This window comes from Ascidia mentula, chromosome 4 (genome assembly GCF_947561715.1).
Source record: "Ascidia mentula chromosome 4, kaAscMent1.1, whole genome shotgun sequence".
NCBI lineage: Eukaryota > Metazoa > Chordata > Ascidiacea > Phlebobranchia > Ascidiidae > Ascidia > Ascidia mentula.
Genome location: NC_138569.1, coordinates 4155813 through 4179777, shown reverse-complemented (window position 1 = coordinate 4179777; position 23965 = coordinate 4155813). Strand labels below are relative to the sequence as shown.

The window sequence follows — 23965 nt, the reverse complement described above, 5'->3', positions numbered from 1 at the left end:
TATTCATCAGCATTGTTTTCTATATGTAACTTTACATTACGGCATTTAACCAGCCATTCGAAACAAAGTAACCAATGAAATATCAACAGAAAAGAAGAAACAAAAAATAATGAAAAAAGTATTGGCAACGTTTAGAGAAACAAAATCATGCTTTGGTGTACATTTTTTTTTCCCGTCATGAAATTGGTTTTTAGATAATCCCCTTTCCTAACAAAATTTTTAACACTTCGAGTGAGAAATGGCGGAAAACTGGGAACAGTCCAAGCGTCCTGTGGGGTTTCTGTTGCTGTTGCTGGTGCTGATTTGTTTGTTCTGTGTGGTGTGGTCCAGCACTTTTGATTGATCATAAAACCGTTGTTCCCATGCACTCTCATACGTAATAATGCATTTTATCAGCTTACGCGACAGCGTATGCTGGTGTCAAACGTAGCATATGAGGTAAAATTTAACAACAGGATAGGAGAGTGTGTTAAAAGCTTTGTTTGAACAGCTCAACCATCAAAACAATTATGTTTTTAGACAGTTGCGTTTGTGAACATGGTTACCAATAACGTTACTTCAGATTTACATAAAAACCTGACTACAAATTTAAAACCACCGTTTCTTGATATCGACAACACCACAGATAATGATTTGTTGGTGATCATTTCTCCAATTTTATTTGGGAGCCAAACAACAGAAAATAATGTAACCACGGTCAACATCTCATTAAATGGATTTCAAGCTTTCTGTCAATCAAGCGCATTACAAGAATGCAGGAATCAAAGTGTTTTAAATTGTCCCACGTGCAATGTTAGGTTGTATGGATTTTTCATCGCCCTTGTTTTTGCATTGGGGCTTGTAGTGTTGCTTGGCAACACGCTCATCTTATGGACAGCATCAAGCAGTAAAAAGATTTCCAAATTCGATCTTCTTAAGGTTTCGCTGGCGGTTGCTGATGTTGTAACAGGTAAGTCAAATCCACAGTAGTGTTCTATCAAACCGCTACACTTTTATGGTACTTAATTCAGCGGTAATATATGAGTGTACATATGGCCATTTTTAGTTGTTGTCAGCGAAAATGCGTTGAAAGTGTGCAATAAATACATCATTCATCAAACAATGTATAAGGTGCTACGACCTGCAAAAAAAAACACCAAATCAAATCTTTCAGGTGCGCAGCTGTTGTTTGTAAGTATTCCAAAGATCGCCTGGTCTCTTCATGCATCAGCGGATGACATGCTCGTCGCCGTCCTCTCCTCCTCCGGAACACCAGCTGCAACATCCGGAGGGATATTCTTCGTCTTAGGATTTACTTCTTCTCTCTTCAATTTGCTCCTGATGAGCGCGCAACGTCTCTACGCCATCCGCTTTCCAATGCGCTACAAACTACTCAGCAAACACGTTGTTCTGGTTGGTGTCGTACTTGCTTGGGGTCTCGCCATCTTCGCTGCAGCCATTCCTGGTAACAGAATATTATAAGCATATAAATGATTTTGTAATTATTGCGATAACGAGTTTCATGTGATCTGTTATTATCATGTTGTCATTTATTTAGTGCAGTGGTTTCGAAACATTGGTGTACAAGTGAATTTAAAGTTACAGATAATCCTTAAATTAGAAAAAATTTTAAAATTCAACTTGTTCACTATTAAAATTGTTGACACAATAGTCTATGACTAAAGCGGAAGAGATCATTTTGTTTGGTAAATTACCCAGTGCAACGTCAACAGTATTAATATTATGTAATTGGGAATTTAAAACACGGCACACCAACGTTTGCAAGTTTCTTTTTTGTGTTTCCATCACTTAAATAAAGTTTGCGCAAAATTAAATGTTTATCAATGCTAGCACCTAGCAGTTTAGTGAACAACTGCTTTTGTCTTGCAGCAATGTTCCCAGCAACCTTCGTGTATTCGTACAATCACGTGTTGTACCTGTACTACCCGAGAGCGTTTACATCGATATCACATCCCGAATTTAAAGGACAAATTCTAATGATGGTCTTCTTCTACGCTCTGCCATTCCTAATGATGGTAACTGTTATCAATATTTATTGAAAGCTGACTGTAAAAGAGCGTTGCCGATAATCTATGCCGATACCCTGATCTTGGTAAAAGGGTTTCTTGATAAAATTTAATTACAGATAAGGGTGGAGGTAGAAGAAAACCAATAAAAATCCATTCCTTTTTGCCACTTGATTACATGTAATGTAATTTAGAAGTTATGTACTCAAGTTGTTTTGCGTGCACACGCATACACCCATTAAAAACCCACAGCTCTATTGCATAAATTTGTAAACATTAGCACTGTTGAAATAAATAAATCAATTGTACTTTGGCGGTGTCGCTTTTCACAACTTCCTGCATCATTCATCCTAGTTATGACGCGCTTCTCATGCGTCGATCACATGATTCGCATGGTTAAATGCACATGTGTATAGGTTTTCTTTTTTGTTTTCTACGGAGTATTAAAATGTTTTGCTGTTTTGGGCTCTTGATAGTTGGGCTTTTTGGAGAAATAACAAAACATACGAAATGTTCTTAACAAACAATCAGAAATAGAATGGACATTCATACCTTTTTCATCTATGGTATACAACCCAACTTTAAAATGGATGTTATTATGTAGGTGGCGTTTGTTGTCGCAACAGCCATACACATTCGTATTTTTATGAGACAAAATCGTAACGAAGAGGGATTGAACGCACAGTGTAAAGCAAAACAACGAGTCATAAAATTGGAATCATCGGCGTTCGTCACCGTCTTGTTTATGAACATAGGATTTACTTTGGCGTTACGTAAGTCTCCCATTCCATCTGAATTGATATGTTTTCATCTAAAATTTGCTCCTGATCAACAGTGGTATCGACATGCCAAAATTTTGATCAAAAAAATATGTTGAAAAAGTTAAAAAATAGATTATCTTGATCAAGTTTCGAAACTTATAAGAACCATAATTGCATGTCGGTTGGTATTTGCGCAATGTATGGGCATTTTAGTTGAATAAATATATTTACTACAATCAGAAAAGTAAGTCTAGTCCTACATTCTTCATGTACAAGTATTCAGTTTCATTCTTTACTAATTTCAGATATTTTTGACAACCTATCTGAGACGTAAGTTAAATCGAATTGATTTGCTAATTACCAAACTCATTTTTAGTTCCAGTTTTAATCGTAACGTCGATGTTTTACGCTGGTGTCCTGAACCAAAATAACTACGAGATTCCTTACCTTGCTGGATTCTACCTGAGTTTATCATCAAGGTAAAATATTACATTCTTGGTGGGGCTTACTTGCCTCATGTTTATGTTCCAATGTATATGCGTATTAGACCTATCTTATAGAATACTGTGAGAGAATGTGGATATGTTAATCGTAGAAATTCCTACTTGTGTATAGGCTATGTACCTCATATACACGTTTGTGTTTTGCAGCTTGGTAAACATAGTGGTTTACTGCATAAGAAACGACCTTTACAGAAAGACAATCAGTCACGTGTTCTGTTTCTGGCGAGAAAAGCAACAAAAATAAAATTTTACAAGAGATGTCAGTCAGCTTCACAACGTTACAGATTTTAAATGTAAATGTCAAGAAAAATGTTATTTCTAACCCATAAAGTTTTTCGTTCTGTATTTGGCAAGAACTTTGGACTTTGTGAAATAAACTATAAAACTAAAAATTGTTTTTATGTATAATCCACACTCACAGCACCAAAACGATATTGAAATGAAAAAAATCAGAGTATCCAGAATGGCAGCCAATAGAATTTTTTGTTTGGAGTATTAAACCTACTGAAAAGCCGTGGTGATTATTTGTTTGTTTAACAAAATCGTTAAAATTTCTTATTCTGTGGCAATAGATTAATTAAAGCTAATTTCTTCAATTCAAGTTATTTTTGTCCAAGCTTTCTTGGCTACACCAGGGACTCCAACGGCAATGCTGTTGAACCAAGGGTTAAATGCAATGGGAGTTTTTTCAAGCTTATCTTGTGCCATGAACAGCATGATTTTTTTTAAAAAACAGCGTAAAAATAAATAAATTTTAATGACATTTCCATCGCACTAATTTTTTTTGAAAATAAGCGCCATTTTTTTGAACAAACAAACACAAGTGTACGAGATTAGTACACTATATTCCATTAAAATTAAAAGTAGTCAGAATTACCATAGTTGACATATCCCACACTCGAACAGATGATTAACCTTGTGGTTATACTGAATCAACACAACTCTAAACACAAATTCAGCGTGTCTAGGATTATGGCTCGGCGGTGCTATATGAGAAAAGCATAAATTCTGATAATCAAGTTAATTACAAAACATACTATATTTTGATTTAAAATGTTCTTGTGCACACGTCTATCGAAGTAACATTACAAAACGTGTTTATACGAAAACTGAAATACGTAATACTTTCTTCTAAGAGGAGGCCCGCGTCGTTTAGAGAAAGTTATAATGCTAAGACCGTATTTTGATTTCCCAATCAAGCTGCTGTCTAGCAGGTACATGCAGGCCATGCGACTATAAAAGTTTCAACATGAAAATGAGTCAGGTCTTATTTCGCAGAATTGTGTGAGAGGGTTTGAAATGTTTATACATTTAAAAGTTCAAGACAGGGATGTTCACAGAAAGGCCCGCGGCTTTAACTTAGGTTGCGCATAAGCCCGCCAACGTTTGGATTAAGTGTATGGTTTAAGCGACTGCAAGAAAGAGCTTTCTGTGGAATTTATTTACAGAAAGGGACTGGTTTAGAGCATGGTATCTACGCAACAAAAATTCCATAACGCTATCGTAACATATTTGCATTTCAAGCGTAATATAAAATAGAGGTATTACTAAAATGCCTTAAAACTTTGGGAAAAAAACGCCCGACGCTAAACAAATTGACCCTCATTGAAAAAGTTTGGGCACGTCAGGTTTAAGATTATCAAACCACAAAAATATGCGTGAATGTGATGTCAACATTTCCAATAAAAACATTAGTAATGCTGTCACGGTCTTCTTTCGTCATTTACTTTTTTGTACTTTTAACTTGTGTACCTTCGTCATACTCGTGCAATTGTTTGTTGTGTTTGTGAACTGCAGGGAAGATGAAATGTCGTGACGTAACTTTAACCAGCATGACGCCCTTTATTTAAAGCTGCCTCAAGTCGTTTAGACTATTTGTTATGTCAATCTTCTATTCTATTTTGGTGATGGATATTTAGATATGAGCGCAAGACAGAAAAAAGATGCTTGTTCTGTAACGAATACATAATTGTGTAACAGTGAATATCTCGAGACTGACTATGGTTGACAACTCAAGATAAACTTACCAAATATGACGAAACGTGAGCAGTACTTAATTGAATAGAAAATCGGTTGCTTACTACAATGGCACGAAACCATATACATGCAATAGAAATAAATTCGTGCAATAAATTCGTGCGATTTCTGCAATAAATTCGTGCGCTTCGTAATGAAGCAGCTTGCTTGTTTTTAATAAACTTCGTTCCTCAGAAAATGAGATTGCAGAATTGTAACGTCAATCATTTTGGTCTCACACTTTTGAATTGTCATGACGCTGTTTGTGACATTTAAGATAAGGCGTCAAACCACCGTGACCTTGCAGTGTATCATGCAGGATGTGGCTTGACATGTCGTTAAAAGTTAGTTATAAGAGCACACTAGGCTTGTGTATATATGCACATTGGTGTGCATGGGAAGGCAGGTTCCATTTTGGTATTTTTGTTTAGTTTATATTCATTTAGGAGGATGTGTTTCAGATATTTGCGTGTTTGAACATGGATAGCGATAACGTTACTTCAGATATTCACACTGACCTAGGACCTCATCTGAACACAACGTTTCTTCGACGTCACAATTTCACCTTAAACCCCTTTTTTGTGATTATTCCTCCAATTTTGCTTGATACGGAAACAACAGAGAATAACGTAAACGCAGCCAACAACTCATTGAACGGATTTCAAGCTTTCTGTCAATCAAGCGCATTACAAGAATGCAGGAATCGGAGTGTTTTAAATTGTCCCACGTGTAATGTTGGGTTGTATGGATTTTTCATCGCCCTTGTTTTTGCATTGGGGCTTGTAGTGTTGCTTGGCAATACTATTATCTTATGGACAGCTCTAAGGAGAAGAAAAATTTCTAAATTTGATCTTCTTAAAGCATCACTGGCAGTGGCTGATATCCTAGCAGGTAAGCGACGTTTTCCTGTATTGACAGAAAACTTTTTATTAATCAAGTTACGATTACATCAGGCGTGTTTCTGTGACGTTGGAAAGACGAAAACATATTCATAAAAAGTGCTATGATTATATTTTACGTTAAAAATGACTTTTTTGTTTTTCTCAAAACGTGTTTCCATTCGCAATTTAAAACTGGGAGACATAAGCACGGAACGAAACCGGATTATCTTTTTCAGGTGCACAACTGTTGTTTGTAAGTATCCCAAAAATCGCCTGGTCTCTTTATGCCTCACCGGATGACATGCTCGTCGCCGTCCTCTCCTCCTCCGGAACACCAGCTGCAACATCCGGAGGGATATTCTTCGTCCTAGGATTCACTTCTTCTCTCTTCAATTTGCTCCTGATGAGCGCGCAACGTCTCTACGCAATCAGCTTTCCAATGCGCTACAAACTACTGAGCAAACACGTTGTTCTTGTTGGTGTCGTACTTGCTTGGGGTCTCGCCATTTTCGCCGCTGCCATTCCTGGTAAGATAGAGATTTTACGCATATACCGTGAATACTGAGACAATGATCTGTATCATACTAAAAAGGATGTTCGTTTATATAATGGAGTGTTCCCGTCTACAGAGGTAAATGACCCCTAGGGGCGCAAGATGATCTTTTTAAGTTCAACATGATAACGTGTAGCATAAGAAAGACAACAAACGTGGTGCTCAATTTAATGTTGCGCAGAGTGAAACGCAGTCAGTTACAAAAGCGATGTGGTTTAATTAAATATCAAAGTTGACTAATTGCAACATTTCTGATAAGAGTGTCATGTTTTGTTCTCATCACCAGTTACAGTTCAGTTAGAATTTGGCAAATAAATATCACAACCGTTTAATATTTTTTGTTTTGTAGCAATGTTCCCAGCCACGTTCGTGTATTCGTACAATCACGTGTTGTACCTGTATTATGCGACAACGACAGTAGCGTTTACTTCGAAATCACATCCCGATTTTACGGCGCAAATTCTAATGATGGTCTTCTTCTACGCTCTGCCATTCCTGATGATGGTAACAATTTTATATATCCCCTAACAAAAAAACATGTTGTATGCGCAGTAAAAGAAAACTACTGTGTTGCTAATTAAATTATACAGGAAATATTTTAAAATGCCAGCAAGAGCTGTGTTTTGGTTTTGTTCAGACCTAATATCTGTACTGACAACTTTTATCACGTTACAAATTTGAGGCAAATTGTATTTAAATAAACGTGGTAGACGAAGGATAACCATTTGCATTTTCCACACTTGTGTTTTAAGTAAACCAAACAAACTTTGGCGATGACCATCCTAACGACTTTCTACATCATTCTGACGTATCATATTCTTTCGCACGAGCGTCGATCACGTGATTCGCTTAGTAAAATTTAATTCACATTTATCATTTTTTACTTTTAGGCATCTACACGGTATTCTTGTGCATTGTTTATTGTAATATTTGCTGCATCACCTATATATGTGTGTACATTTTAAGGTGGCATTTGTTGTGGCAACAGCCATACACATTCGTGTCTTTATGAGAAAGAAACGGAGCAAAATGGGATTCGACTCTCAGCGTACAGCAAACGAACGAGTTGGAAAAGTGGAATCGTCGGCATTCGTCACAGTTCTGTTCATGATCATAGGATTTACTTTGACACTGCGTAAGTTCACGTGTCATACAGGAATTTTTTTGCTAAAAGTCCTTTGAAATTTTTAAAAAAGGCGGCACTATGGCGAAAATTAATAATTTAGGGTGTTGGAGGAAGACAGACATTTAATAAACCTATTTTCCATGTGATTTACTAATTGCCAAACTTGTTTTTAGTTCCAGTTATAATCGTAGCGTCGATGTTTTACGCTGGTATCCTGAACCCAAATAACTACGAGATTCCTTACCTTGCTGGATTTTACCTGAGTTTATCGTCAAGGTAAAGTTTCACATGTTGTTGCTTATATTCCGATTGCTTATATTGCATAAATATGTTTGTAAGGTCTCCTATATTGTTATATATGTAGGGAGAGATAGAACGTTTTGTGTATAATTGCACACCTATATAATTGCACACCTTAAAGTGGTCGCAGTTGCAAGCATGAATACCTTTTTTTTATCTTCTTTATGAATGGTTGTGTTTTACAGCTTGGTAAACATAGTGGTTTACTGCATAAGAAACGACCGTTACCGAAAAACAATCGGTCACTTGTTCTGTTTCTGGCGGGAAAAGGAGCAACTGGATAGCTTTACAGGTGTTGCAAAACAGACAACATCCTAATCACTGTTACAGCGACGTCAACAGCTTCCCGAAACCTGACGGATTCTGATCACTGTATCAAAAACATTTCTGTGTCTTCTACGTAATTACTTGTCTTGCTTGATTTTGCAAATAAAAGTACATTGAGTTTTGAAGAAAAACACTATGAAACAGATATCATATAGTTTACGTCAAGCTGCCAATATGGTAGACCAGGGGTTCTTAACCTGGGGTCCATGAAACCCCAAGGGGTCCGAGAAGATGCATTAAGGGGTCCATGAAACAAAATAAAATTATTCCGAAAATCCACGTATTTTCCTCTGTCCATAAGGTTTCGCTGTCAATGAATTTTAATTTTTCGACATTTGCAATGTGTTTCTTGCAAAGGGGTCCATAGCTTTTTAAAGAATGTTTTAGGGGTTCGTGATCCAAAAAAGGTTAAGAAACACTGTGGTAGACCAACACTTTTTTATCCTATTAAAGCAACGTATTAGGCCAAAGTAGGATGTGTGAACATAAGATTGCATTCCCGACATTTGCTTAGGAAGTCAGGGCAATCAATGATAAACGACACTCACTGGGCATCACAAAACATGTCGCGTATGCGTTGCTCGGGTAAAAACGATTCGGTTCGGCGCGTACTGTGACGTATTCCTTTTTCTTTTCGCCCTTCGCTCGCGAGAGACCTTTCATTCAGCGAATGTTACCTATGTAGAAAATCATTAGCAACTCAATTATACACAGCGCTAGAAACGGAAAATGTCTGCTATAGGTTGCAATAGGAACTTGTTTGCTTCTGATCAGCTGTTAGTTTCGTGTTTGTTTGGTTTGCAATAAACGTTTTAACTCGTTGTGCACTTCAGCGCGCAGTTGCCGAGTTTGCCGGGGCAAGTTACTCGAGAAAGTTGCAAAAAAGTCGTTACGAACCAGTGGTTGTTGAATAAATATATTGATGCTTGGAGAGGCCGAGCGTAAAGCCATTATCTCAGTTCAACAATATAACGCACAAACTTGCCCCGTGGGCCTAAACCGGTTTTTGTTGTTGTGGGAATACAAGCTAAGGTTAAAGATCTATTCAAAGTGCCGTGTTGACTGCAAGCTTTCTTTGGTGTGACAGTGAGGTGATGGACATATGGTTCCAGTCTTTTCAAGTTTTTACGACATATATATTTCGCCTGTCTGTACAGGCATCATTGGTATCGCTAAAAAACAACACAACAACGCAGTAACCAACACTAATAAAGTAGGTTGCAGATGCTAACCTCTATATCCAGCCATCCAACTGGATCATTACAACATATAGGCCCGTATTGATTTCAACATTTCTAGATGTTCTCAGTTTCTCCGACACAATGGAGAGTAGTTTTAAGACCGGCCAAGCGTAGCAAAACCAAAAAAAGCGTAAACAAAACCGCAATCGTTTCGCCTGATTACGCCACAAGGAGTTTCTTTGAACTTTTTCAAAATATTTTTCACTCCACTGAATATTTCAATAAGTTTGTTTCGTGCGTTTGGCTGTTACCATGCCTGCGGATATCAATATAGGCTGTGTAGTCAATGTTGCGCAGCAAGTTCAAACCTTTACGATAAACGTCAATTTTCCAGCGTTTGGTTTGGTTGCATGCTTTAGGGGGGGGCAGTGTCGCGAATGCAGTTAACCTCTGTTTCTAAGCTCTGAATTTGCGAAAGTAAATGTGTTTTTTTCATGACTCTTTTTTAAAATCTTCAAGTAAACATGTGTTTTTGATGTATGTCGCACGGGGCCAAGTTTGCTGTATTTCGGAAAAAGATCCTTTGCTGGTTTATCGGTAGTTGCTAAATATACATGTCTTAGCGGAAGGCAAGGTCTAGCCCACGGCCCCTTTGAATCTATTTTAAACCCTGCGCGTTGTTTCGAAAGCAACTACTAAACCCTGATTCTACGATTTCTTTCTGCTGCCAATGCTAAACCGCAAATAGTTTGCTGCGAGATCGAATTAAGATAAAATTGTTCGCTCCTGTCGCCGCTTGACCTATACGCCGACCACAGCTATATGACAATAATTACGTAAAACAAGCGATTTACGGCCAATCTTTGGCCACTTTGCCAGGTCGCCGATGACGTCACAACATCCCGCGAAAAGTGATTGGTCAGGTGGCGCAGAGGTCAACTAGTTGAAGGCGCGTGTCGACTCAAAGGCGTGTGTGGCAAAATTGGAAGAAAGAGGCATGTTTCGGCGGAACAGAGACTTTTAGCCGATTTGGGCAGGTTAATGGGATTGCTAGAGAGGCTCGCCCACTTCAGGTTGTTAAAAGTTGGCGAAATCGGTAATACTTCGTCATGCGTTTGCAAATTAATAAAGTAAATTGGATCAGTTCGAACCAAGGTCCGTTGGTAGGCAGTAATACATACTTCGTCATATTGAAAGAAGTTTAATTTTCCTTTTAAACAAGTTTAAAAGGTCGTATTTTTTCATCCGTGCGTTTCATACATTAAGGATTTAATTTTTAAGGACTGAGAAGAAGTCGCTGAATGTAACAGGAATGACCGGTTGACCACAGGAAAGGAATTAAGATGGAAAACGTAAAGTTAAAAGAATCTGATGAAGTCCTTGACGAGGAGGCTACGTTCAAATCAAAGCACAAGGTTTGTAGATTGTTCGTTGAAGTTGGATTAGATGTTATCTAATGCATCAAAAAACGAACAATTTGCCATTTTTATCAATCTTTTGCACTTAGTTGCATGGAAAGAAATGCTTCGGATTAGTGAGCGTACAATTAAATATCAATGTTATTAGATTGGTGCAGCTGGTATCAAAATATCGAGAGCCAAATTCTGCTACATTTAAGGATCTATAATGCTTTTCGATTAAAAGAAAAAAAATTTAAGAATATTAAAATAAAAATCAAGGGAGCGGTGCGACTTAGCAAATAGACGAAGGAGGTAAAGTATAGTTGTTAACAAGCGGAAAATAAGACCGCAGGCACACTTGTCGCAATATTTAGCCAACGCCCATCACGATCCCATGCCCGTTAACTCTTCCATCCATCATCTTGCGGTCTTACGCAAGAAACCCAGGTTTTTTGTCATAACCTGATGGAAAACGCCTGTGTCACCTTTATCATTTGTCAGACGCGCTTTAAGCGATGTATGATGAGGAAGCTTGGATACGTGAGGGTCGTATCCGCTTATAGCCATCTACTACCATTCACAAATTATCCCGCAGTCAAAGTCCATGCCCGCTGCTTATAGATTTGGGAAAAAGAATTGCAAACATGGTGATTTAAATGCCAAAAAATGGTCATGCGAATCTTTTATTAACAAAATAAAAAGCAATATTTTGAAGGTTGGCTAACGCGAAATGTACCAGCAAAATCGTATTGTTGAAATGGTCTATTTGGTAAATGGAGCAGAAACAAACCCTAAATAAACCCTTCCTGAAAAAATAACATAATATTTCTTTCCAATCGTTTCAGAATCGCAACTCAAAATTGGCCTTCTACGTCATCATCCTTATTCACGTGACCATGTACGTGCAGCTGGGAATGTTGGTGACGTCGCTAAATCCCGCCACGCCCGCTATCAAACGTTTTTTCAACCAGTCGTACATCGTAAGTTGATAATGTTGATTGATTTTTATTTTGGGGAAAAGGGTAAGTGTTTTTGCGAGAAAAATACAGACAATCGACGGTGTGTTATACGCGATTTTGAACCTGGTGCAAGAACTTTTTTATATAATGGCAAAGATTTGATAAAAGGAACGTTTCACTATTACTACTACTGCCTACATATATAACACTGAAACACCAGTACGTGTAAATGTACTCAACTTGAACAAAATTTCACAGATACGATTTTCGGAACCACCATCCAATGCGACTTTGACTTTGCTCGTAACATTGACGATGAGCATGGTTTTGATTGGCGCTGTTTTGGGTTCCATCGCAACACCGTAAGTAGTTTCATTTTGAGGCATGATTAACCTAAAGATACCTCAAGTGTAATTCCCCTAAAACTTGCTGACGTTGAGTCTCCAAACAATGAACCACTGTGTATGCTCCAGGCAAGGTCACTGTTTCGACTTATATTAGGTCTCATAAGTGCAGCTTGGTGTGACTACTGCAGACGTTCTTTAAATTTAGCATTGCTTGGATTTAAACTTAAAATTTGCTTTCTGTCAGGTTTTTCGTATTATTCGTGACCAGGCGTTGGGCTATGATCTGGTATCACGTGGGAACCCTCCTTTCTATTGTTCTCATGAGCCCCGTGACTTACTTTTTCCATTCATATGAAGCGATCATCATCGGAAGGTTCGTGAGCGGCTTCGCTAGGGGCTTCGGAATGAGTAAGTTTCTCCGTGAATATCACAACAATATCATTACATGTTTGATACAATACGTCTCTACTGAGTGATAAAACAAGTCTAACTCGTTGATAACTGGGTTATTTAAATCAATGTGTGTTTATTCCGCTGTTTTATGTTAATTAACGTTATGGCAGTTTGGTTATGTAACTTCCACACAACACAATAACTGTGACCTTATACGTTAGTACGTGGAAAGAATCACAACAAACATGGGGCACGGCATCGATTGCCAGTCGCGAATTTTCGCTTTAAGCATTGTAATCGATTCTCGTTAACCAATGAGTGCTCACGTGCGCATTTTGATACCCGCCCATATGGCCGACGACGCAACTGCAAACAAACAAACAAACACAAAACAACCTAACGAACGTGTCGGTCCCCAATTTCGGGCAAGTCTGTGTGTTTCGAAAGGTAAATGGTCGAACAAACAATACCGACGTCCGCCTATTTATCGGGGTGTGCATAAAAACCCCATCGGTAAACTCTGTACGACGATAAAACAGATGTTGAAGCCCTTTTACTTTCTTACAAGTTTTCGCTCGGCGGCTTAAGACGTCAAAGAAAAGCAAATACGTGACGTCATCAAGGTGATGATGTCGAATTTGAGGGCAAAGGCGTTGGTGACGTCATGTGTCCGGTTGTTCAAACCGCCAAGTTACGTGCGCCCGGCAGCGTTCTTTTGTGGCCAATTCCAAGTATTCCAAATCGTTTCATGTTTAGCTTTTGCGTGGGAGCGGTCGGTCTGTGGGTGAAATCCCCGTTTCACTAAGTCACGTTCGTCTTTTGTCGGAGTCTTCTGGAACAGAGTGCAACTGTGCCCCGTATAGGGTGGGGATAAATTAATTAAAAATAAATGGCATATGCGACAAATTTTGCTCCAGACTTGGTAAAGCCTTGCGGTAAGCTAACTGAAAGTGGTATGGCATGTTTTTTGTGTTGGCACACTTTCGTATACGATCCGCATTACCAAAAATTGCCTTTGTCCGCAAATCCATTTTCAATTCCTTTAAAAGTGTTTCATGTTATCGTATTTTATGGGCTGGATTGCCCCAATGCACAGGTCTTAAGTTTACAGCTATCGTATCGAGATCGTTGGGTCAGCAGGGATAACAGCCAAGCTGGATCAACTACTATTAAACTTCTTTTTCACTACTAAGTAAAATATTTCCTGTTACAGATATTGCAACGCTTATGGTGACTGAGTTGTCCTGTGTAGAGAACCTTGCCGTGTGTCAAAGCCCCCCAGGATGGCTTCTACCTTTAGGATTTGTCATCGGGGCCGCCACCGGCCACCCCAAGGTTGAAACAGAGAATAGAATGTAGTTTGCATACATGTGTGTTATGTGTGGTATCCGTTTGCTCTCAGAAGGTTAAAACTCGCACAATTGTTTGATATTTCTCTGTAGATCCGTGCTATTGTACACTTCCCAGGTGTCAAAGCCGAGGCTCATGACGTCACAATACCTTAAATATGTACTTTGCCGACCGCAAAGCTACTTAGCGAGAGTTAATAAAACAACTCTGGTTCAAGGCGACCTAAAAGAGATTTTCTCGTTCGCGAAGAGTGCACCAAAATAGACTGAAAAAACGTGAAAATCGCTTCATGTAAAGTCCCGATTGAAACATTACTCCAAAAGCTTTAAATAATACACGTATATTTTTCTTCAACTTTCATTATTCTATTTTAGGTCCTCGGTAGTGACGCGTTGTGGCCCATTCTCGTCGCTTTGCCGGCAGCGTTTTCTCTTATATACCTAATTAACGCGTGTTTGGTTCCACCCTCCCCATTTCTTCTTCTACGTCATAAGAAAAGAAAAGAAGCTTACAAGAGTCTGAGAAAGTTGCGGAGTTCTGCCAAGGCAAGTAAACGAATTTTGTGGCTCTAATCTTTAACGCAATCGTTGTTTGATTATGGTGGCAAAGATCTCCTACGTATGTGAAAATTGGCAAGTTGTGCGCCTGCGCACCATTGTACATTGGCCACAATATACCCCGTAAAACCGCTGAGCTCATGTAGCTCAGTTGGTAGAGCGTTGCATTCCCTGGGCTACGAAGCCTGTAAAACTTGTAGCTACAAAGAAAGTTTTGCTATGTCAGGACCGCTATTATATATTGATGTATAAAATACGAAGCATATGATGCAATTAATGAGGAATGCTGTGAGCCTTGGTTGGAAGGGTATTTACGTGTCCGGGAATAAAGAACCTTGGTAAGTTAGAGATGACGCTGACGCGTTCCTCAAGAAAAAATTATGTTCGGCCAAAAAAATCTCTAATTAACCGCGGTCTGGCTATTGCTGTTGCTTATAACTACTGATTCATAAAACCTAAAAACCACAAACTGCGAATTTGTGACGGTGTTATTTTGCCTAAAATCTTGGTAACATGTTGACATGTGTTCTATACCCTAAACAACCTACAGACTGACTATAGCCTGCAACCATTTCAATTTGGCATCTTTCTTGCAGACTTAAATTTTGTATGACGCTATTTTATCATTACAAGCAATAAAAATGTTCCACTTGATAAAATATCAATTTTGTTTGTTATTTCAGAGCGTTGTGAGTCACGAGTTCGCAAACTTGGAAAAGCAGATAAACGAAGGTCCCATGTCGAACAACGCTCCATTTATAAAACTATTCACCAACCCCACCTACCGACGGCAACTTTTCTCTGCCTGCCTAATTTTAATTAACATTCAAACAGTGGGATTCATTAACATAATGCTGTATAGGTAAATAAGCTGTTGTTGCGGTTTCCTTTTCATTGAAAAACAATAACACTATTTCTTTATAGTGACGCCATTTTTATCGATGCCGGGATTTCCCCGGAATATGCGACGTACCCTTCAATAGGGGTTTGTGTGGAGGCTGTGCTCCTGGCATTCGTTGGGGTAAGATTTGTGGTCGGGTTGCCTAAATTAATTGCTGTTGGTTTTACAACCCTTACGAAATAACTTGGACTTCGATTTGACTATTTTAGAAGGAGTTTTAGAAAAGTCTAATCTTGAAAATAAAACTTGGTTGTTTGAGAAATAGTAATAAACATATTTTTAAGGGATTTATTGGAATTTATATTTTCAATGTCAGCCATTATTTCGTTGCCTGTTTGCAATTAGTGTTGAAAACAAGATGCCCGAATAGACAAAAAAGTTAATAAAATAGTCCGATGCTCGGGCCAAAATATAAACGATCGTTTGTTGCTGACAAGAAAAGTTTCTATGAGTTTCTATAAAATTTATGTTTGGTTTTTTCAGACGTTCCTCTTGGGTCGACTGAATCTCCGCAGACTTCTTATCTCGGGAAACATGGTCATAGCTTTGTCTTGTGCTGCGTTAGCGCTGACCTCTGCTTTAAAGGATCTCAGTCCAGCAATGCCTTACGCCAACGTTTTCTCAAGTATTGTCTACATGTTCGGGTGAGTGGGACGTTACGATTGGATGAGTTATTTTTTTTACCACACCGGGATTCGAACCCGGGATATCCTTGGCACGAATCCCGATCAGGTTTTCTTCTTGGTATACGGGTCGGGCGCCTGGCCAATGCTGCTAAAATAATACTTTGCCTCGGCTCCTTCCGCCTTTGGTGGTTGAGCCTCATCTATATTTCACACGAACTTTTTGCCTTTAAAACGATACTGAAATTCGCTACAGTTTAAACTATTTGAATTTTGCGAAAATGTCGCATGTTAAAAAATGACCCTATAAGAGGTTAATTGATTCAAGTCATCAACATTGTTTAACAATTACAAAGGCAGCCAGTGGTTAAAACAAATACTCAACTTCATGAACGATTACCAACGAGTAGTGCTCCTCTGTTTAGTGTTGGAACGGGTCCCATGCTCGCCTCATTTCCTCTAATGGTTGAGAGCATCAGCAAATACCCAGCGGCGAAGGCTCCTATTTTGATCGTTGCCGGTACTGTGTTTTGGATCGCCGCATCGGTGATAGGTTTTTCAGCACCTTACTTATTCGTAAGTGCATTGTTAACGTACAGTATTAGAGGTTTCCAAATCCCATTGAGTTCACATTTCCATATGACACAAAGTACGCGATATGTCCTTCACATAAAGGGATCTTTCTTGTTACAAAAGGGCAAAAATGTTCTAGTTGTCAATCATGGTATAAGTTCATTGTAGTGACGTTCCTGGTTAATAACGTGGCTCTTCCTTTAATAGTGACGTGAACTTTCCTGACTAGAACATTTAATACCACAAGCACTGAAGGGTTATAGGGTCAGATGCTTCACGCATACTTTGTGTGCAGAAAATCTTGGGCCCGTACGCATGGTTGGTCTACACCGCAATGACGGCTGCAACAACATTCTACTTTGTATTTTACCTGAAGCCTTGAGATTCTGCACCAACTGCCGTTAGGAAAGAGTCTTGTTATATGTGAAAAACACATTGGAAAAGGTTTGAATTCCTTAAATTCAGAGCTTCGAATACTTTTATACACTTTAATGCAAGTTTTACCTGAAAGCACTATATGTCATGCCTTGTATTCTTTCTTGTACTAGTGTTTCTTCTTAGTACTGCTAAACAGAAATTATCATGAATATTGTCAAAGTTTTATTGCACCCTTTGTAGCCTATATTTAGAAGTCTGACCATACACAACTTATTTGCTATACCAAATACCGATATGCACAGTGTTTATTTGGAACTGATTTTCGTGTTTTAGTCCTGGGCAAGGCAACGGTCTATCTGCTCTTGATTTTGTATTTTACAAGTGATATTCGACTACTATCGTTGGTTCCTAATTCTAAGCTCTTTTTGTATCATGTACTAGAGTAATTAAGGTGCAATGTATTGTTGCATGTGTTACTGTTTCTCCTTACTGTTATTGCTTTCTCCAACTTTCGCGCGCTATAGATCACATTTGTTCTTGATGACAGATTTGTTTAATTAAGTGCTTTTCTCTTTATCATCAATCACGTTATTCCAACGCTGAAACACGAAAGTAACTTGTTTAGGAAAAATTGCTCTTTTGACCTTGGGACAATGTTTTTGTTACACTATTTTGTTAAAATTTTTTGCATTGTTGGAAGCTGTGCAATCAGTTTTTTAAGTTGCGTTTATGAAGAGTGCGACATTCTTAAATAAAGACCAAGTGTGGAATTTATCATCCGTGGTTTATGATTTCCACCCCTGGAATTTGCTCTTTCGTCTAAAAATGTAAACGCAAACATCAGACTTAACGTTCTTTACACTTGTTGATGGGAAATGTCATGAAGTTAAATCAATTTTGACACAAAAACAAACGTAACATGACCAAAAAAACATCCAGGAAGTTTTCGGATAAGGACCAAAGAACACAAAATGACCATGTTTCAAAGAAAGATACATAATATATCTCACCTAATTCAGTCTTATTAAGTCGTAAAAAAGTCGCTTGTTTGGAAACAATGGGCTTTATGCGACATTTAATACCATAATTTGCATCTGACAGGGATTTGGAGAGATTTCAGTTTAGGCAAAATGTAAAGGGTGCCTGCTATGGGAAGCTATGGCAATGAAAATGTTTTTTCCAAGTTATCGAACCTGGCCAACGGCAGTGCGTGAGTGCAGACTGCAAAATGTCGCGAAAAATAATTTTATTGCATGCATATTTTTCAATGTTTTAATGTGGAACTTGAAAAAATATGTGATGTAACAACATACAATTCGTAATATTTCCATAGGTTGGCAAAGCAACGTTACCTTAAAGACAGTCTAGCTGACTCTTGTTACAACAAATATCATGATTCACACAAACTATGCGACTATGGAAAGGAACCGAGAAAATTGCTGGGCAGCGGTAAGTTCTGTAGTTAAACTACACATATCAACCTCCTTTAGGTTACGATTAATTTGATGGAAATTACAGTTAGTAGAAAACTACAACTGTATTACAATTTTAAAATCGATATTGCGTTGACAATGGAGTTTGAAACTGTGTTCTAATTAAAATTTTTGTTAAATTTTGGACAGAGCACACTGTATCAAAACGCGTCATACAAAATAAATTGTTTAAAACAAATACGGTTTTGAAAACTGTCCGATATATTATCGCCAATGCAATTTTCAAAAAAGTACCGAAGGTCATGTGCAGTCATCCGCCTTATTCAGATTCGTGTCTTTCTCCGGCAACAACGGCGCGTGAACTTTACTACAGAGCAACACTCGAATGCCAGCGCACGCGACTCCCAAAGGTCGAACTGGCTGTGGGTCTGGCCGACATTGATGCCACAGATGTCCCCCCACCAGCTGCTAAATCGTCACGTGGTTTCCGAGGCGTCTTGCCATTGGACGCGAGTCACGTGAAGGCTGCAACTAAGCGCAAGACCATCGCTATGAGGGTTTATGGCGATCAACTGCCATTGGTACAACGGGATTTGCAGGTGCGCAGTAAAACCAGCAGACGAAGGGTATTCTGTAACATGTAAAATCACTTTATTTCATAAACTTTTTTTTTACGAAACCGTCGAACACATGTTTGACCTCCCCAACAAAAGCGCGCCTGTGTGTCTACTGTGGAATTTGGTTCAGTGTAACTGATAACAGAAGTCTTTAAACGTCGAAAGTGGTCAATTTATTTGTAATTTTGATTTGATTTAAATATGAAACAATGTACATTTTCATGGGGTTAACATCATATACGCTACCGTGACCTCGGGATCTGTCAAAACCCAGGCAATACACAACAGCAAACTCCTTTAAAATTGCTTTGTGAAAGAAATCCCAAAATTTATTTTTTTAAATATAAATCTATACTTTTCGACCTTTCTGTTTCCAGGTAATAAAGTCCGAAAAGCAGTTTTCAGTCGAAAAGCGAACAGCGACGTCTAGCGGAAAAACTCGTTACAGCCTTCCGACATTGGTGACGCAATCACACAGCGGTCTGGGGAGATTCCCGTTGGAGAATCAATCGTTTGTAGATTTATGTCGCAGGAGTTCCGCATTCACTCCCCGGATTCCGATAAAAACAAGAAGCGCGGCGTTCCGAATTTCATCAACATGCGTCCAAACGTTGGTACGAACCATTCACACACATATGTTTCAAATGAAATCTTTAACGAGTGATTTAGAGATCACATAAGTGTTTCATGTTTTCGCTTGATAAGGCAGGATCGTTCCACTGCGCAGATCCTTAGTTGGCGATCACAGCTATCGTATCCGCATTATATCTCCGCAGACACAATATTCAACCGCTGATCTCCTGTAGCTCATTTGACAAACCGTTGGCCCTGATAAGCGCAGGATTGTGAGTTGAAACCCCAACGGGAGCTTGATTTTTAAGATCTCGCTCCGAATGTTGGCGAAACGGCAAAATTTATGAACAGCAAATGGCCGCAAGATGATTGCACCACATTGTTTTCTTTGAAAATTTGCCAATTTAAACGACAGAGACAGTATACTGTTTACTACAGTAAATGAAAATATATCATGCTGAAATGCCCTCCTTTAAAGCTCCCGTTTACTCTAATGTAGCATACATTCATAAACATTACTAATGGGCTTTCATAAACCACACGGTAAGTGCAACTCGTTTCATGGGTTTTTGGCGATCCGATCCGACTCATTCACTGATATCGGTGTATTTTTCGCAGCCCCAAAGCGCCTCGATACAGGGGATTCCCCACACGTGCTCGGTGAATCCCCTGATGAGCGAAGGAGTTCAGCACCAACGAATGCCGCAGGTGACGATCGGGACCTTACTTGGGGGTAAGAAGATAATTTGCCATTCAAAACACTGTCCAGACTGCGACCATTGGTGTTTAACGCGTAAGGGCCATACATTGGTTCGATGTAAAATTTAAACTGCATAAACTTGTCAGTAGTCTGGAAATATACTTGTGTTGATAAGTTAAAGCAATTCAGGTTTTGCGGCCACGCAGTTAAATGCCTTTTTAAAGTAAAAAATAAAATAACTAACAACGTACGAGTTATTATTTCTGCACAAAATAAATGCAGTGAGCCAGCAGTACATGGCATTTAGTTTAACATTGATATTTCCAATGTTATATTTTCAAACAGCTTGAAAAGTTGAGGTTTAAAGCAAGAAAGGTGAAATATTTTCTAAATGCTTTTTTGATTGATTCAAAAATTGTGATTCAACTCAGGGCCAAAGTATAAAAATGCCTCCAAAAATGAACAGTCAGTGAGACAGACGAAAGCGAAACGGCAACTAATGGAAGGCTTCTTTGCACGAAAATCGAATCAAGAATATTGCCAGGAAATTCCTGGTAAGTATTTAGTATTTCAGGTGCTCTACTTTGTTTTCAGTTCCTACTGTGACAGCTGTTCTTTGTATACAAGGCCGAGTTTTCTTATCAAGTTTTCTTCTTGACTGTTACACACTGTAACTTAAACCAATCAATTAAATATAGGCTTTAAAAGTTTGTTTCGTGTAACTAAAATTTGACATTTGATCAAAAAATGTGGTCCCAGAGTATTGATAGCATTGGTATTAAAAAAAACTGCTTTGTCGCAGAAACCAAACGGAACACACATCCCGAAGCCACACCGCCAGAAGCAGAAAACCCTGAGTTTCCCAACTTCGACTCGGCAGTGCCACCCTCTGACCAACCAAGAGCCGACGAAGCTTCCCAATCTCCAAACAGTAGTGAATTCATAACGGCCGATGAGCTTGATTTTGTTGAGGAAAAATACGAAGACAAGGCGAAAGTTATCGAAAGTATGGTGGCTCATGATATTTTCCACATAGTTATACATTCACTTGTCCATACATCGCTTTTGTGGTTGAATATGAATTTTTAAAACTATATTTTTTAATTATTGACTACTTCGTGTTCGTAGTGTTGACATTTGCAACGCGTTAAAGTCGAGGGTCACAGCATGTGTTATTTTAATACATAAAAATAGCCAGATTCTCCACAATGTAGAAATCTTCGCCTGGCAAAACCGTCTCCAGTTACGAGGCAGCTTACTTATGATTATCGCCTCAAATAAAACCACTGAATTTATTCGTTTTTCTGTGTATTTTCTACAGAACCTATAAAAAGCAACAGTCGCTCCAGCAGCCGAGACACAAACAACGAAAATCTGGAATACATGAATCGCGTAAAACTCCCCGCACTTAACCGCGAAACATGCGACGTCACTCCTGAGATGCCGCGAGATGCGGTGACGTCATTACCGTCGCTGACGACATCCATTGGACGACGCGCGTCAACGGGTCACGACGCAGACGACGAGGTGTTCGGAAACTTGAAGTACCGCTGCCCTGCGTCACGTGATCAAGGGCGTGTCCGCGAGCCGGAATTGTGTGAGTGGAAAATACTGAGGGTTTGTCCGGTTTGGAAAAAAACATTTTTTTTCACGACAAGGAATCTGGATTTACTTGGCTTGGTGATTCAATAGGCCATAGGGTATTTTTGGTGATAGGTACAAGTGCGTTTACCAAATAGGCAAACTGTCGTGTTTTGTATTTACGTGAGACGTCGTTTGGGCGACCAAGGCCTTGATTTCTTTCTGGTAAAATCTAAACATGAGCTTTATGTAATAAACTCCCGTTTTGCTCATATAGCTCAAACAGAATTACCCGCAGTCAAAATCAAGGATGTCGCTGAAAAAGACGACGGGACGTACAAAAAGTTTGCAAGGTCGAAACGCAAGAATGTGAAGACGAAGAGAAAATCGAGTAAGTGAAAAGTACCACGCTCTTAGCGACGTTGATGAAATCATTTTTTTTTTTAACGATAGGACAAGTAATGAATGGTATTAGGGCACGACTTGCGATTTTTACAGAATTGAAATCTCCAATAATTATTCGTTCAGGGTCACCGCACGAGTTCGCTTCCGAGTCATCCACCAATCTCGCGGTGTTGGCACAGAAGAAAACGAAACCTAGGAAGAAAGGAAAAAAGAAAAACAAGTGCTCCCAGTCACAAGGTTTTAACGCGTCCCTATGCATTATCTTCGGCGACACGTGTTGTGTGGAACTTTGCGTTCCTGTATTTTCGGGCTGGTATAATACGTCACTGATTAAGAAACTTAAAAAAAAATTCACAATCATGAACAACAACTACAAACAGAATTAAAGTTTGGGCAAAAAAAAAAAATTTTTTTTTAGGTAAAACGAAAATGATCTACCGCATTCATAATTGTTTTTTTGCAGTTTGCAAATACCTCTATGTCACGTGTTTCTAGAAAACCTGAGTGGTGGAAAAAGGATACAAGGACAGCGTAATGCGTTCGCATACGAGAGCGATCCACTGAACGGCGACAATGAACTGGATGACAACGATGGCTGATCCCCGGGCACCCTCCCAATTTCGGTTTCGCTTGTTTGGCAAATTAAAACGTCACACCCTTGCTTGTACCTTGAATTGCCGACCAGGCCTTTGGGGTTTGTTGGCTGATATCAATCTTGTTTGTTGGTGCTCGAACAATTGTCTAAGGCTAAATTAAGATGATCCCAAGGGAAAAGGAACGTCGGTGCCTTATTGCTTTTTGACAACGCAACGTTGAAGCAATAAATCGGCGTGGCGAGCAACCGCTAAATAGTTCCCGACGCATGAGGCGTTAACAATTGATTGATTAAAATAAATTCCACCTTGAAAATCTCCTCAAAATAATCGCGAAATTTTGTGATGGCTGGCCTGCCACGGTTTTTCCTGCGAATAATGCGCTCTCTATATAATATATTTGATGGCAAAACATTGATGAAACTATTTAATACATTGTCTGTTGTTTTCATTCTTTCCAATGTGAGAATAAAAAAGCTCACCCTCAAAACAGTTACCTTTTATTATTATTTTTTTTTCATTGTTTTCAATTTCACGATTAATCCGTAATTTACACGTACGTGACTGTTTTCACACGTGTTCAATTACTAGTTTTACAATTTTACCCATTTTCATGGTGACGCCGATGGGCAGCGTATAAAGTGCATTCCATACTGTTCAAAGCATGGGGTCACACATTACCGGTTTTTCCAGTGCTTGTTAGTTCGCAAATCTTTTCTCCGCAAAATTACAAATAACTGAGTTTGGCCACCTGGAAGGGCAGGTGCTGCAGGTGCTCGAATTTGTGACTAAATTAGCATTGACCGATCAAAAGAACACCGAATCCACATGAAAGGTAGTGACAACCGCACAAGTGCATTATTTTCCGTATTGCAGCAGCTGGTGGCGATATCGCATTTCACAAAATACTGTAAGGTCTACATCGAAG

General features: G+C 38.9%; 4 protein-coding genes across 4 annotated transcripts; all 4 read left to right on the top strand.

The window, feature by feature from the left end:
• Window positions 1-502: 502 nt before the first annotated feature.
• LOC145899433 (uncharacterized) lies at window positions 503-3539 on the top strand. Its single transcript, XM_082988208.1, has 6 exons — window positions 503-949; window positions 1154-1444; window positions 1870-2015; window positions 2611-2779; window positions 3144-3246; window positions 3418-3539. The coding sequence occupies exons 1-6, from the start codon at window positions 538-540 to the stop codon at window positions 3512-3514; spliced, it is 1218 nt and encodes a 405-aa protein (XP_082844334.1). The 5' UTR covers window positions 503-537; the 3' UTR covers window positions 3515-3539.
• A 2226-nt stretch (window positions 3540-5765) lies between these two features.
• Window positions 5766-8464, top strand: LOC145897269 (uncharacterized). Its single transcript, XM_082985473.1, has 6 exons — window positions 5766-6177; window positions 6404-6694; window positions 7070-7224; window positions 7687-7855; window positions 8020-8122; window positions 8332-8464. Exons 1-6 carry the CDS (start codon window positions 5766-5768, stop codon window positions 8462-8464), a joined length of 1263 nt encoding a protein of 420 aa, XP_082841599.1.
• A 2458-nt stretch (window positions 8465-10922) lies between these two features.
• On the top strand, window positions 10923-17889 carry LOC145898909 (solute carrier family 2, facilitated glucose transporter member 5-like). Its single transcript, XM_082987570.1, has 11 exons — window positions 10923-11069; window positions 11900-12034; window positions 12272-12375; window positions 12605-12768; window positions 13967-14088; window positions 14478-14648; window positions 15344-15522; window positions 15585-15681; window positions 16045-16205; window positions 16610-16760; window positions 17053-17889. The coding sequence occupies exons 1-11, from the start codon at window positions 10998-11000 to the stop codon at window positions 17137-17139; spliced, it is 1443 nt and encodes a 480-aa protein (XP_082843696.1). The 5' UTR covers window positions 10923-10997; the 3' UTR covers window positions 17140-17889.
• Window positions 17890-18260: 371 nt separating this feature from the next.
• Window positions 18261-23074, top strand: LOC145899229 (uncharacterized). Its single transcript, XM_082987962.1, has 11 exons — window positions 18261-18345; window positions 18469-18584; window positions 18896-19167; window positions 19563-19799; window positions 20377-20491; window positions 20890-21012; window positions 21261-21464; window positions 21780-22055; window positions 22317-22430; window positions 22568-22681; window positions 22940-23074. The coding sequence occupies exons 1-11, from the start codon at window positions 18284-18286 to the stop codon at window positions 23041-23043; spliced, it is 1737 nt and encodes a 578-aa protein (XP_082844088.1). The 5' UTR covers window positions 18261-18283; the 3' UTR covers window positions 23044-23074.
• Window positions 23075-23965: the final 891 nt, after the last annotated feature.